The sequence below is a fragment of the Mustela nivalis genome, assembly GCF_964662115.1.
Source record: "Mustela nivalis genome assembly, chromosome: 8".
Taxonomy (NCBI): Eukaryota; Metazoa; Chordata; class Mammalia; order Carnivora; family Mustelidae; genus Mustela; species Mustela nivalis.
Genome location: NC_139027.1, coordinates 64794565 through 64809974, shown reverse-complemented (window position 1 = coordinate 64809974; position 15410 = coordinate 64794565). Strand labels below are relative to the sequence as shown.

Below are 15410 nucleotides of genomic sequence, written 5' to 3'. Positions count from 1 at the left end.
TGCCCGGTGAGATTAGCAACCAGAGGGCCACCTGCATTGCATTGGTGGGTCCTAAATGAGAAGTTTGAAGCAGATAGGAAGAGAATAGTAGGGAACCAGAGCTCTTCAGAGAAGAGCTTCCTTCAGAACTCCTTCATTTTGGAAACATTTCATCTCTATACAGGAAAAGGGTGTCCAAAATTTGATGGTGATGTTGGGGGAAATGGTGGGCCCCTTCACCACCTTAAAACTTCTAATAAGTTTCCTTCTATTATTTGTTTCAGGCACTATTATGTCTGATTTGATCTGAATTACAAATACAGGGAAACATAGACATTCTCCCCCGCCAGAAGGTGTTGGGACTATCATAATTGGCTTTCCTATGTCATCACCTGCTATTAACATAATCATTAGTAGCGGTGGAGGACAGAGCTGGAGAGGTCTGCTAAATGTCCTATTCCACAGCTTCCTCTCCCTGGTGGTTAGTTCCCAGGAATGGGGACAGCTCCCAATTTGATTGCATATTTCTTTGAGTAAGGAAAAGAACATGGCTCTAGTTGGCTTGTGATGTGGCAAGGATAGCCTTTAAGGACGTAGGAAGAAGGAAGTGGCAAGGGAAGGGGCTTTCTCCAAACTGCAAAAATGACCATCTTTGTGAAAATCAATGGAAGTTGTCAACTTCTCTACAAAGAATATGGTCCGCATAAAACCCATACTTGGACCTGTTGCTGCTCTCAGATCCTCCCTTCTCATCCCTAAAATGCACAACACAGAAGCTCTTCTGTAGGTGCTGGAAAATAAATGTCCCTAAGCACAGTTGTGTTTTCCCTTTATGAAGCTACCCTCAGTGGCTCCTTCTCAGGGTATTAGAGTCATAAGATCAAGGGAAATGGAGCAGTTATTAATCTGTTAGGCATGAAGAAAATCTGTAGATTTGCTGGACAGAAATTAAATTCTCTCAGGCCCTTTGAGTATCATGATCTCCATTAGACCAGGTTCAGGAAATTCCCATTTGGCTGCTTTTTCTAGGAGAGGACATAATTGAAGTTTTCTTTTTCCCAGTTCCTGTATGGGTGGCGAGGATTCTCATAGACCAAGTTAATCTTGCCCGAGTGCTGATTTTTCAGCAGTGAAGTCAAAGAGTCACATAAGTACAAATATGTAATTTGTGGCCATAGTTTTTTGTTTTTTTTAAACAAAAAATAATTCTACCTTAAAGCAAATGCTGAGTTTGGGTAAATCTCTTTGGAAAATGCTCCGCTTTAGGTCTTTGCCTCCAAGAAGGGTTTTATAAGACATACCGTTTCTCCAATGCAAGAATGAAATGTGTGCATATTTCCTGAGACATATGGAATATACCATTTGTCTTGCTGAGTGAGCATGTTTAATTCAGCTGCTGAGTATCTCGCAAATTCCCTACTCTTGAGTATCTTTAAGTTTTAAAAATCATTCTTGAAATGTTCTTAATGGGCATTCCTGAGGGGGCATTGTTCTCTTTGGCAAATCAGGAATGACATCTGGACATGCATAGCAATGGCTCTTGCTTAAGTGTTCTTGCTGGTCAAGCAGCAAGCGTATTCCAATTAACAGGTTGAGAGCGTCTTAGGGCAGGCTAGAAAAAATGTAACTGATTCTCATTTGGCAGTGAAATTGAATACTGAATGACATCTATGCAGTTATTAGACGACTTTTGTTTTAATAACAAAGTTGTTGATTTTCTACTAAGGGTTCTTTTAGGTTGTCATCTGGGGCTGATGGGAGTAACAGTCCACCCAACTCTCCAGCTAGCTTCAGTGGACATACCACACCTTCTCAGCAGCCTGAACCCGTGGTACATTCTCTTAAGGTAACCAACTGTGTCCAACCGTTGATCCAGAATTTCAGTTGTGTCGTGGCTTGTTTGCTCTAGTCTGGTAGTCCTCACAGTCTTGTTTTAACCGTAGAGACTTTAAGTTTTGAATTTTTTTTTTTTTTTTTTTTTTTTTGCAACTCTGAGTTTGAGTACTTCTGGTTGAAAATCTCTAGTTTTATCATTTTGTTTTGAGTAACGTGATTCATATCACTCTGCATTGAAGTTGAAGTCTGATGTGCATGTATATCCATGTGTGTAAACTCTTGTTCTGGGTATTTAATGGGCAGTGTCTTTAGCATGCATGATTTCAAAAGAGGGTCTCAAGTGTTGGCCAAAATAAGGAAGGATACCTGAGTTTTCTTTCTTGATGCAAGTGAAGTACATGGTGCCATGACTAAAAGAAAATCTTGAACTAAAAACCTCCTGTTCCCCCATTAACTGGAAATTAGGTCTTCAAACTAGTTAATGCTGTTACATAGTGTTAGAAAACAGAAGGTCTTATTCATAATGCTAGTTTTATTTTTGGTTTTTACTTCAGATCCTCCAAGTATCTGCCAAAAAGATCCAACTGAAATGTATTATTTATTTTCTTTACCAATAGTGAGTTTTCTAATAGGTAAGCACCGTAAGTAAAATTAATAATATATTATCTACGAGAAGAAACTGATACAGGCAATAAAAATCACCTTAATAATTAGGGCAGTTCCTTGAAATTTTATCAGTTCCAAGGTATGACTCACTGTCCTTCAAATTATCTGTAATTCCTAACATGTAGCCTTGATCAAACCTTTCGGAGCTATCAGGTAGGTAGCATGCTTCAGTCCTGCCCTTGCCCTTGGAGTTTCACAGCTTTACTAAAATGGTTTTGGTTTTGGAATGATTTATCAGCAGCCTTAAGATGCACTCTTTTGGAGTGCATCTGGGGCATGCATAAAGCAAATAACCAGATAAGAAATTCAGAATATGTATTGGATTTGGTTTCAGTAGGAGATATAGCTCCCCCATTATATTTTGTTGTAACTTCCATGAAATGAGCTGCTCCTCCCAAGCATATACTGATTGCAGATGTGAGAAGGTAGCAGAACCATGCAGCTGGCCAGAGCCGTGCACTTGGCACTTCCGTCTTGGTTGGAATAACTTACCAAGTGAGGAACGAAGAGGAATTTGCATGGGATGACACAGCAGAATGAGGGCACCGCGTGCAGCCAGTGGGGGCTGTTTTATCAACTGACCACCATCTTGCTCTGGGTGGCAGCATTTGGATGTTGTGTAGCATGAGCAGCCTGATAAACGGGCTGTTACTTGAGCATAAACCAGACGCTAGCTATCGAAAGAGCATCTTAGAAAAAACGAGTCTTTCGTCCTGTACTATTAGCATCTGCACATACTCTGCTCTACTTTTCGGATTGAAGACTGCTTCTGCTCGATACCTCATTAAGTGGCAAGTGTAGTTTGAGTCAGATCAGCATAGTGGATAGCACTGCAATCTTTCCTCCATTTTTCATTGCACCTGTGTTCCTATGGCGTAAAAGGGAAGGGAAGGGCAAGGAGAAGCTCTTCAATTTTCTCTGAATTTGTTCTCTAATTTTCATATAAAATTTTTATCTTAAGAGAGAAAAATAATTATGTTATAATCAGAACATGTTAAGTGTCCTCACTCAGCAGATGGGTAGTACTGAGCAACTGAAGCATCCTTATTGGCTAAGGGGAGGCTCGTGAATACAAAATACGTTTGCTTCTATGAGTAAACTGTGTCATGAAACAGAAATATGTGCCTATGGGACATACTGCCTCTGGGAAATGCATCTTAGGGACATCACAGCCTAAAAGAAGAAATGTAGCCACTCAATGTGTCTTGTTTTCAAAAGCCCATAGATCCTAGAGTGATTTATAACATAAAATTTCTCTCGTGAAAGAATTAAAACAATGGCTCAGTTTCTCATCTTCTGAGAGATTCCCCCCCACCACCCCTACCCCCCGACCATCAAAATCTCTAGGCTCTAAAACAAACTGTGGCTGTGGTTTGGGAGAAAAGTGTTATAAATCAGTGTGAGAAATTAGCCCACTTGTAATAACACCACATTTATCTTGCTTTAAAATTCATGCTATTAATTGGAGCTCCACTTCATTTAGTAGAAATTAACTGAGAAGTACACTTCTCTGAGGTGCATTAGAAATTGAATTTGTAGGCAAATGAGCTTGTTCCAGGAGTTAAGTTTTCTATGAATATTCACTGAGCATAGTCAGGATTTCCTCTGATTATATGAAGAATGTGAACAGATTCTAACTCTTTCCTTTACTACCGTGATATCCTTCCTGAAAGTAGTAGCACCTACAGAGTAATAATGGCTAGACATTTTGAGTTAACAAAGGAATAGTTTGTGAATTAGGTTATTGCAAGACTGAACTCCAGTAAATATCCATGCAAACTATGAACTGGACATGAAGGTCCCACTTCATGCTTAAGTAATTTATTTTGGCTCAACTGTTCACTGGTGCTAGTTCTCAGGCGACACCTTTAGGTGTGACCATCAGCATTGACCATGATAACAACAGAACCAAGGAGTTTAGCAATGTCACAATTCAGTGGGGATTCTTGGAGCTTTTAGGAAAAGCGTTACTTTGGGGGCTTTGTTTTCTTGGGTCTTTTTGCTTTATTAGTGCTTTGGCTTATAAAAGGATATAGAGAAAAATTACACTCAAAACCAAAGTTTTCTCCCCTTTTGACCTATAGAAAGTATGGCCTGAAAACTTTCAAACCTATTTGAAGAAATATTTAGAATCCATTTAGAGATAATGTAAAAGAAGTGGAATCAGAGGCCTCTAAAATTGCTTAAAAGCATCTCATGCCAACACTTTCTTTCTTTGCTCTAATGAAAGATTAAGTGTTGCTCAAGTATTTTCACTGAAAGGAGTCAGTTTTTCTCTTTGATATTATCAAAGAACCATTTTCATAGGCCTTTTCTAGGCCCTGGGAACATGTCCAGGCAAGAACTGTGATGCCAGTAGCGTTCATGTTCACTCGAGTTCTTACGTACATATTCCTGGGTTCTGACCGGTTTCACCTGTCCGTATCATCTCCTTTAGTCCTCTTTTCTATAGGCCATGTCTACATATCATTTGGATTATCTGGCAGATTGTTAATTATATTGCTCACCTTTACAGTGGAGCAAGAATTTCTCCAAATGGTGGACATAGTCACATTATCTTAATGACCCAATTAACTAAATTAATGTCTATAATAATTAGATACATTCAATTGACTGTTAGTGATACAATTGCTTTTCATGGCCATTTGAAAATGAAGTAGAATTGATCCCTTTTAAAAGATTTGCCATATATTAATCCACTCTGATATGCAGACACGGAGAAAACCAAAGGTTTTACAAAGTGGAGCTCCTTGATGGTTTAATTCATAACTAACAAGTTTTTTTCCATGTGAAATTTGCTTTTCTTTTTCAACAAATCCAGGTCTTGGATGTTCAGGAAACTATAGATCGTCAACAGGGTAAAGAGTATGAAAATGACCTTAGTGAGACAGAAAAAGCTATAGTCAGAGAAATGTGCAATGTAAGTTTAATGTGCTTTATTGTGTATTCTGTGTTGAAAGCTCCATCATAGCTTAGTTACCACTTTATGGATACCTACTTTTCAAAATACTGGCCCAATGCCTTTTTTTTTTAATATAAAAATAAAACCAATTCCCCTTGTTCTTATCTTTAGTATATTTTATTGCAGTATTATTAACAGCCATAAAATATTGAGGTAAGCAACAATCAGCCAATTCTGGATTCCAGAATGATCTATGAACATTTTAAAATTGTTTATTGTCTAACATTGTGGTGCTCGTTTTGAGAAATGGGTTTCTGTTTCATACTTTCAAGTGGTACCTAAAAATCAGTGTTTAAAAGCCTGTGATAAAACACAGCCTTCTTCAAACTTATTTATAACCATATTTGGAAAAAAAATCATGTGATATGGGCACTTCATGTCACATAAAGTAGTATCTTTACCTTTCAGTGCTGGATAAAAGCTCAGAAAATGGTTAAGAGGAAATAAATATGAACATAAGAGATAAGACACATAGAAATCAGAGCAAAAAACACAGTAAAAAAATGACATGTTATTTTGATGCATATCAATAATTGAATTTGGATTTTATTATTAATCCCTGGCTAAATTTTGAGTAATATGCATGAGTATATCATTTAATCCAAGAATTCACAAGAGTATAATTGGTAAAGTTTGTTAAAAAGCTAAAACAACCAGATTATATTAAGCACTGATTTTAACTGGCTCTATTGGACTTTTGTCCTCACATTCTTTGTCCATGAGGGTATCAAAATTGCTTAGAAATACCTTTAAGCTATTAGGACCAGATATTCTCATGTATCTACTTCCTTGAGGTATTCTTGGAATCCAGTAAATGTTTTAAGTCCCCTGGGCATTTTATATGTGCTGGGGCCACAGTTTTATTCTCCTGCTTCTTTGTGTTGTATCTGTTTTTCTTTCCTGCATCTGTTTTCATCTGTTTTCAAAAGGTCATTAGTTCTAAAAGTCCTAATTTCCCCAATGCACCACCCTTCACACCTTCTGTAGCTTTTCAGCCTGTCCTTACAGTTTTCAATTTGAGTATGTCCTTCAGATCAAGTCAAATAGTTAAGCCACACACTTAAAAAAAAAAAAAAAATCCTGCTGCTTTTCATCTCTTGACTATGGAATAAGAAAGTTCAAACATTAGGAACTCTAGAACCAGAAAGGAGCACAGAGATCATTCCACCGGTGGTTCTCCAAAGAGAAGTACAACAGGATCCTTTGTAATTCAGGTGGTAGGGCTTCACCCCAGCCCCCGGGCAGTTTGGAGAAGGAGCTCTGGGTATGATCCCCACAGTTGCGTTTTGTGTTTGAAGAAGCTAAAATCCCAAAATAAAGTTGCTTTCTTGAATTGTTCTCTAATGAACAATAAGTCAGGACTATACCCAGATGTCCTCTGAGTACCAGCAATCACCACTTTCCCAAGTGGGGTAAATCTGGGGACTTGCACTTTCTTTCCCCAAAGGCAATGCATCTTCCAGAAGGTATCCTCTCTACTTTTCATAATTCCTGAAGTTCTGTAAAAAATACATGTCAGGATTGCTTGTTTTCTTGCCTTTTTGTTTTAGATGTAAGACTTCCGGACATTGGATAATGCATTTCTTAGTCACAGAAGAAACAGACTGAGTCTTCGATTAGTTCGTGTTTATCTTTCTGTTGGCCTGTATTTCCAAAAGTGCTTCAGAAGACCATATGCAATGGCAGTGGTGGTTTTCCCTGTAGAAGATATTTTCAGGAAGCCACAAGCTTGCCCTCCTTGTTTGCCTTTAGCAGTTCCTGTCTACTTTTGTCTTCGATTCCCAAAGTTTGATGAAAAAACGCAAGCCAACGCAAATCCGATGATTAGCACTCTTACATTTGGAAACTCTTTAAAAGCTAAGAGAAAAAGGTGTTGATTTAAAATGTTTTTGTCACCATTATAAATTATATGACCCCTGAACACTCATAGTGCATCCTGGAGAATAAAGAGAAAAACAGATTGTGAGCAATTTTAACAGATAAGTAATTTCTTAGAACCTAGCTAAGGTTCTTAAACCTAGTGAAGGAACTATGTGCTTTATATAATAATGTCTCAGAAATACAAAGTTTTCTTATAATGTAAGGTCAGGTTGAAGACTCAACTAGAACTTAGTTAAGTTTTACCTCTGTTTCTGCTGTGCCTCCTGGAGATCAGTTGTCAACATCTATACAAAGAAGTGACTGTTAGCATCATGTTGATTAGTAAGAGATACTTTTATTCTCTTTCCACACTGTATCACAAAAATAGATTTAAGTAATAGATTAATTTCTTACAGTGCAATATATTCATTTTTTTAGGTAAGTCTGACTCTTGCAAATTCCCTGAGAAGAGCTAAAAAAGTGTCTGATTCAGACACCCACCTACTCTTGCTTTTAGTTAACAAGTCCCTACTCTGCACCCTTCTTAGTATCATTGGCTCATTTCAGAGTTTTTCCTTCTTGGACTCTCCTTCCACCACATGGTAATATCAAGGTTAAGGCCTATGGCATCCTACAGTTGAATACTTGGGGAGCACTGGCACTTTGGAGTTGTAACCATCTAATATTTTGTGTCAATGGTCCTGGAAGTCTTTGGCTTAGCAGTGCTTTAAACGTCTCGCTGTATCCTCTGCTGCTATCAGCGGTGTTTGTGTGTACCATGGAAGGGCTAGAAAGGGCAAGTCCGTAGCATCCCTTGGCTCCTTTTCACTGTCTATTAAGAAATGAGACTTTCCCTAACTCTTGTGGGCAGATGGAGCCCTCCGTTGCTAGATCATTCATCTCCTACTATTTAAGGACCATCAATATACTCCTCTTCAAATACGACAGGTCATTTCTACCACATAGTTGTGTCTGCTAAAATTGGCTTAGAAATGAAGGTAGACAGAATGCTGTATTCTTATGTGTAACAGTGACTTGTATTGGGTTTCCCTAAAGTGTCTGCTTTATTTAAAATAAATGCGAAAACAAACAAACCGTCTTTCAATAATGAACCAACTGGTTTTGTGTTCATGTTAGAGCTAGATAAATTTGGGGGAATTAATCAATCTGAAAATAATCGTTATAGTGAATCACCCTAAAGAGGGTTATGACCGTTAATTAGGGGAAGGGAGTACATTTTCCAATTAGCATATTGGTATATCATCGGTGTATTCAGGGGTTTTACTTTGGTTTCTTAATCTCACCTTTTGCTATCGTCTTTCTAAAATGACCCAATTTTTGACAGAATTGTATCTATTTGGTGATTCTTGAATTTATTCTTAGTATTATTTCTCCATTTGTATGCTCTCTGCTTTGATAATCTGAGAGAGTGTACTACTTGGTAGCTAAGATTTATGACCAAGGGGGCCACCCCCAACTCTGAAGGAACAACCGGGGAAATTTACTAGTGGCCTAAGGCTAGTAACTCAGGGCTTAAAATAGCTCAAGAACAAAAACTTCCTTTCCTTGGTGGAGTAAACATTTTGGTATCCCTGGTTCAAGATGTAGGATATAGAAACTAGGGTGATTTTGCTCATGTGTTCTTAGTTATGGCTATCCAGAATTATATTAGGAGCTTTAAAAATACAGATGACCATGCCTCCCCTCTACCAGTGGGACTTACTGTGTAAGCTTCAAGTGCACAGTGTACAGCTGGAGTTGAGGACCACCCATGTACCTAGAGTAAGTTGGCACATCATTCTTTAATTTCGACCCTCATTGTGGACAATGCATAATAGTTCCCTCTACTGAGCAGTTCTTGTGATTTAGAAACTTCCATCACATTTCACTGTGGTTGAGCTCATTCATGGAGATATTTTGTCTCGTCTTCACATTTCTCTTTGCCCCTTCATAGATCCCCATTTAAAAACCGCAACTCTCTTTGTGGAGGGGCAATCATGACCCTTATTTTTACTTACTTACTTAATTTTACCTTTCTTAAGGTTGTGTGGAGGAAACTTGGAGATGCTGCAGGTTCCTGTCCTGGGATTAGGCAACATTTGTCTGGAAACCAGTACAAAGGACCGATGTGAAAAGCAGTCTTTCAAACAAGAGATCACCACTGCCAGAGAGAGATAAAAGAAGAAAAAAGTGGGTTTCCACAAACCTGGACTCATTGAATAACCTGGAGTGATTGTACATTGCACATATTTTCCCTCTAAAACCTTTAGTATTACTGACGCTGTATTTCATCTCTCATTTCCATGTCCACAACAGCTCATCTCAAGTCAATTTCAGACAGCTTTGAAAATTACCATTTGGGTACCAGTATTTTCATTAGAACTAAAATGTTTTTGACTCCTCAGATCTAAGATTGTCACTGGGAAACCTGCATGATTGGAAGAATCCAGTTTGGTGGAGTTGACTCATTGCACAGAACGGTGGGACTTTTCGACCACACTGTGTTGAGGAAGAGGTGTCTTCCAGCTTTCCAAGTTTGAGAGGCAGGCACCTATTTCTTCTATTATAGTCAACAATTATGAATTCCTGATGCATAATGAATTTGAATGTAAGATAAGGTTTCTGGGATATTTGTTTTGACTTTTGAGGTGCTAAAAATACTATATAAATTCTCTTTACCAGCTAGAAGCGTAGCAAGACTTTGTAGAGTGCGTATCAGAGAGTACCATTTATTTTAAGGGATCGGGATAAATATAGCTTTTCTTTTAATCTTGCTATATTCATGAAGACACATCTTGGGGCTATACCAACTTCCATATTCATTCAGTGTATCCATTGATGTTAATATTAATTCCAATTAAAGAACAAGCAAACATAATTTTTCTAAGTGTTTCCAGCTGTGAGATGTCAATTTCTACAATTTAGTTTCTAGATCTGCTGTTATATTTAATAAACTTTATGTAAACTTTAAAATACTGCACCGCATTTATGAAAAAGCTTTCTTTGCCTACAGCAGCTAACAGTTTTATGAAACTGACGCATGTCCTTCATTGAGGCTAAAAGCTCTTGTTCAGATTGCTTGAGGTTTGAAAACGAGGTGTGCTAGCTTTGCTTAGTTTCTTATTTTTGGTATATATATATATATATATACACATAATATTAGACTGTGTGTATTGGAAATGCTATGATAGGTATTGTGTTTTTTCAGATGCAATGATAGTTTCTTGTATGAATGTGCAAGAGGCCTGTGACAGAATGCTAAGTTTTTATTGTAGTTTACGATTATAAAAGTAGGAATGCAACAATTCCCAGTTTTTAGATTTCTTCTAAATTACTCAGATTGGCTTCATAGCAGATATTCATTGTTGCTGTTGTTTTTAAATGGACTCATTACAGTATTAATTGTTATTGGTGAAGAAATGTGAAGGAATTTCGTTACACTTCTTAAAATGTTACTGTGATGAAAAAACAGCCCTCTGTTTTCCGAAAATATTTATGAATTAATTTACTATAGAATTATATAATTATTGTAATTGGGTTATCAGTTAAGCTCATCTTTCTTTTGAAATGTTATATTATTACTCTGTAAAAGAAAACTGCTTGCTCTATTTATACCTTCTCTTGTAGAAAAGCTTTTATCCTTAAATTGTTGTATTCCTACGCTCTGAAGACATTTAAAACAAGTTTTTGTGCCTGCAGTAGACACTGCAGAGCTAATACAAGGAACACTGGTCTTTTGACAAAATACTTGTGTAAATTTTGATACTGTATTAAAACTATTTTTTTAAAGTTCTGCATAAAATTGAGTATCAAGTATATGTGTTCATCTTAGCAATGGTAATAAATTATTTAATCTCAGTGTTTTTTTTCCTTCAAAATGCTTTACCTACATTGAGTAGATTTCTAATAGTCACTAAGTATCATCATGTTCCTGTATGATAGTATTAACGATGGTAATATGGATGATTCATTATCTTAAATATAAAACAAATCTTTTAAAATGTGTTCAAAATGAGGGATTTAATATTCCGGTTACTCAGATCACACTGTTCTCTATTATAATGTAGTTAAAAATTTAGAATCGTATTTAAGAATATTTAAAAATCAGTGTTATAAAATCTTTTACTTGTTATAATTCACATAGATTGAATTGAATTCAATTATTGTTAAAACCATCGATAGGAGGAAATATACTAAAGGGAGATATTGCAGAGTGGAAAACTTGGCCTCAGTATTGAAGGAACATATATACCTATAAGACCAAGACCTAAATTGGCAAGTGCACACACACACACACACGCTCAGAGAACACACCTACTCCTAGGAGACCACTGAGAAGACAGGAAAAGGCTTCCTCCACTGAGCATTAGCCCCAACTTTAACTGACGTAATAGACAGTCCATGACCTGAATCTTGCTTTTACCTAATATGTTTATCAATAAAAATGTGTGGCATTCTGTGACCAGTTTATGATCTCCTTTTCTCTGGAACAAAGGTTAATTTATACATCTTGGCAGAATATTATTACCGGTCTTGAAGCTGACAGACTGACAATCATAATCTAAGCTTTTCAAATGAATGCCTTTTACATTTTTACCATATGCTCAAGGCACAATAGAAAATTCAGAACTGATGTGACATCCAGTAATATATCACCAGATGGGAGTGTGTCATACATCACAATGGCTGGAGCCAACATAACGTTAGTATGCTTTACTAAGTCCAGCACTGAAGAAAGGCTTTTTGGCTTAGCAAAGCAGACTTTGGACCAGCAAGTTCAGCATTCGACTCTGTAATTAATGCTAGGAGTTCAAAGAACTTAACATTGCTGAGACTGTGTCCTAAAATGCTGAAAAGAGAGAACATCTATCTCATTGCCTTGTTGTAAGGTTCTCTAGAGTCTCCATAGTTCTTAGCAATGGTAATAAATTATTTAATCTCAGTGTTTTTTTTCCTTCAAAATGCTTTTGTCTTGACAGTCCACAAGGTGTAATGATGAGACCTCCAAGACATAGGAGCCTAGACCCATGAGCTGTGGCAATGTTATACCATTAGGCTAGGAGGGAACCACATCAACATGAAAGGTCTATTAACCACATAAAGAGATTCTAGCTGCACGGTTCACACTTTCAAGCTCTGTTTTCTGTAGATCATCCAACCTATATATCCTCAGGCCTTATCCTGGCCAATCACAGATGGTCATGGTGGAAATGGGAAGAAGAAAGGGATAATGGTCTGATTCTCATAGGAATGATTAAGCCTGAAAAACAAAATTTCCACAACTACTTAAAACTGTATTTTTCATATCCCTGAAAACATTTTGAGAATAAAGACTTTTACTTCAAAATGGTGGAATATCAGCAATAGCTCCCTCCTCTTGTCTTAAAATCCAAAAATGGTAGAAGAGTTATTTAAATTATAATCTCACAAGAACATAACAAATAGTGTATTCTGTGAACCAACAATTAAATTCTTGGAAAATGAAAGACAAACAATATCTGGCTGAAACAATGGATTCATTATTCCAAGTACATGATGGAAGGTATTGTTAATAGAATGGCTGCAAGGGTACTCCAAATTAGGCAGACTTTGAACCTGCATTGCATGGGCTTCTGGGGCAACTCACAGTAGCTAGGCATTTTGATTCCTGCATATAATCGCTCCCTCCTTGGGTCAAATAGAGAACAAAGGATAATTTCTCCTAGGCTGGAGTAGAGAAGCAGAGATAATGGGAAGTGGAGGCACAGGGCAAAGTCTTACTTTTGTCAAACAATGAGAGGAAAAGGATCCTCTGTGCCCAGATCATTAGGTACTGACACAGCCTGCCTAGAAGTTTATCCCACTGTCCCCCACACTCAGGGTTAGGAATCTCCCAAAACACAACATCCTGAGCCATTTCTTCAAGCAAGTTGTGTGGTAAACAGCATGTTAATGAGGAAATATCCATACTAAGATGGGTATGCAACCAAGAATCACCCAATATTGGTGGGAAGCCATGACTATTGAATCAGAAACACACAACTTAATGAAAATATACCAAGGAAAAGAATTAAAGTTAGGAGAATTTCACAACTATGACCAGTATTCTCAAAAAAAGATAAATACTGCATTCATTATAATGAATTAATTTCACATCCTGAGAATGTTACCATGAAAAACTCAGTACATTGGCTGTATAGTAGAAAGGACACTGCTGAGAGCAATTCAGCAGGCTTGAAGCCAAGAAATTTTGCCAGAATTTAGTAGAAGATTTTTAAAAGTCTGAAAGTTAAGAGAAATGGCTACTATTGTTTCCATAGTGCCTTCTCTTACTTCCTCTACCGTTTTCCTTCATTCTTTCATCCTTCTCTTCAGAGCTGTTTTTTAATTGCCTTAATTTTTTTTTAAGATTTTATTTATTTAATAGAACGAGCGAGAGAAGGATATAAGCAGGAGGAGTGGGTGAGGGAGAAGCAGGCTTCCTGCCAGGCAGGGAACCCGATACGCGGCTCAGTCCCAGGACTCTGGGATCATGACCTGAGCCAAAGGCAGACACTTAACGACTGTGCCTTATTTTAAGTTTTAATGTCATAAGGCTATCTGAAAACCTTTTGAAAGTAACAATAAAACATACATGACGTGTAGTCTCATTTCATTGAGATTTAAGAATGTCCCTTTAAAACACAAAATCCTCTTATTTTTACAGTGGGGTTTTTTTATAGTTTCCATGCGTAAGTTATAATTCCACCTGGTCTCATTACCAAGAAGACTGTCCCTTTCCCATTCTAGGACCCTTAGTTTTCTAGATCCTGTTCTGAAGTGATAGTATACAATATACAACATCATAATGTCCAGGGAAACATTCATATGCTAATTGGGAATGCAATTTATAGAAGCAGAAAGTATCTGAAATTGGCCTTTGATTCCATGGATTCATTACGGGATTTGGGCCAAGATACATGAGCTTACAATGGCATTTCAGAGAGGCCTTATTTTAAAAAAAGAGTTTTCCCTTTGTAGTAATCTAGGTTAGATAGGAATGGGTTTCTGATAGACCAAGTTAACAGTATCTAAGGTATTCTTTTTTTTTTTTTTTTTTTAACCATCACCATTTCCCAGGCTCAGTCTAGCCCTTGTATTCAAACAATGAACACACTGATTGGTTACCCAGGATTTATTTTCCTTTTCCTCCTAAGAGAGCCCTCCTTTGTTTTAGAAACATATCCCTCCTCCACATTGTTCAAGTGAATCCACAGAAGTAATTTCCAGTTCCAGAGCTGAATCTTGATTAATGCCTAGAATCAAAGCTGGCCTTTGTATGCTCTTCCTACATGCTAATATTTGGCTCAAGAAACCAATCAACACATGGCATGTGTTAAGCCAATCAACACATGGCATTTCTGTGGTCCAATATGGCTATAAGACCTAACAAGGCTCATTTAAACTTGGAAGAAATTCTACTGGATGGGTAGGGGAGAGGTTTTTTTCCTGTCTAGTGTGGGATGTGCTAAGTGTTTTCTGTTGCCTATAGTCACGTGGGCTACCATTAGAAAAGTCATCCTGAGCATATAGGAAAAGGTAAAGCCAAGAGAATAGTGGAGAAAAGTGGCCTGAAACACTGATTATCCCTTGTCTTGGGTCCACTCTGACTTTGGACTCTCAAATAGATTGAATTTTTCCTTATTGTTGTAAACTAGTTTGATTTAGGATTCTGTTACAGACTGCCCAAAATCTTACTCAATAAAATTATATACTCTATGTGCCATGGCTTGGATATATGGTCTCCTAATACAGCAAATTGGAAGATGCAATAGCTTTATTTTATTGAAATAAACAGTGTGTCTAAACAAGTGATTCCTTTAACCACTGTTAAAAAAAAAAGATTCTATATTCTCTTTATGTGATAAAAAGAAACTAGCAAATGGGGCATCAAGTCCTTCCTCATTCCTTAGGTTTATTTTCCATCTACTTTTCCTGACCCCTCCCCCCATCCTCCAGTCCATCTGGGAAACAAGGTAAAAAGTGCTGAGGCAAAATCTCAATAGTAAGGGAAGACTGCCCAGTCTTATATATCATGACCTTTGAAATGTGACCCTGATCACCATCTATTTGATTAGAGTATTTGTAC

General features: G+C 37.3%; 1 protein-coding gene across 6 annotated transcripts in view; it reads left to right on the top strand.

Moving 5' to 3' along the window:
• Nucleotides 1-11161, top strand: part of CCDC85A (coiled-coil domain containing 85A) — a 196088-nt gene extending 184927 nt beyond the window's left edge. For 2 of the 6 annotated variants that reach the window (XM_082743603.1, XM_082743601.1), the window contains 3 exons: nt 1706-1825; nt 5303-5401; nt 9346-11161. In XM_082743603.1, coding sequence (XP_082599729.1) covers nt 1706-1825; nt 5303-5401; nt 9346-9435 — 309 coding nt within the window. In that variant the 3' untranslated portion in view covers nt 9436-11161. The remainder of the gene's footprint in view (nt 1-1705; nt 1826-5302; nt 5402-9345) is intronic. The other 4 variants (XM_082743604.1, XM_082743602.1, XM_082743606.1 and 1 more) reach the window with 2 other exon arrangements.
• The last annotated feature ends 4249 nt before the right edge of the window (nt 11162-15410 follow it).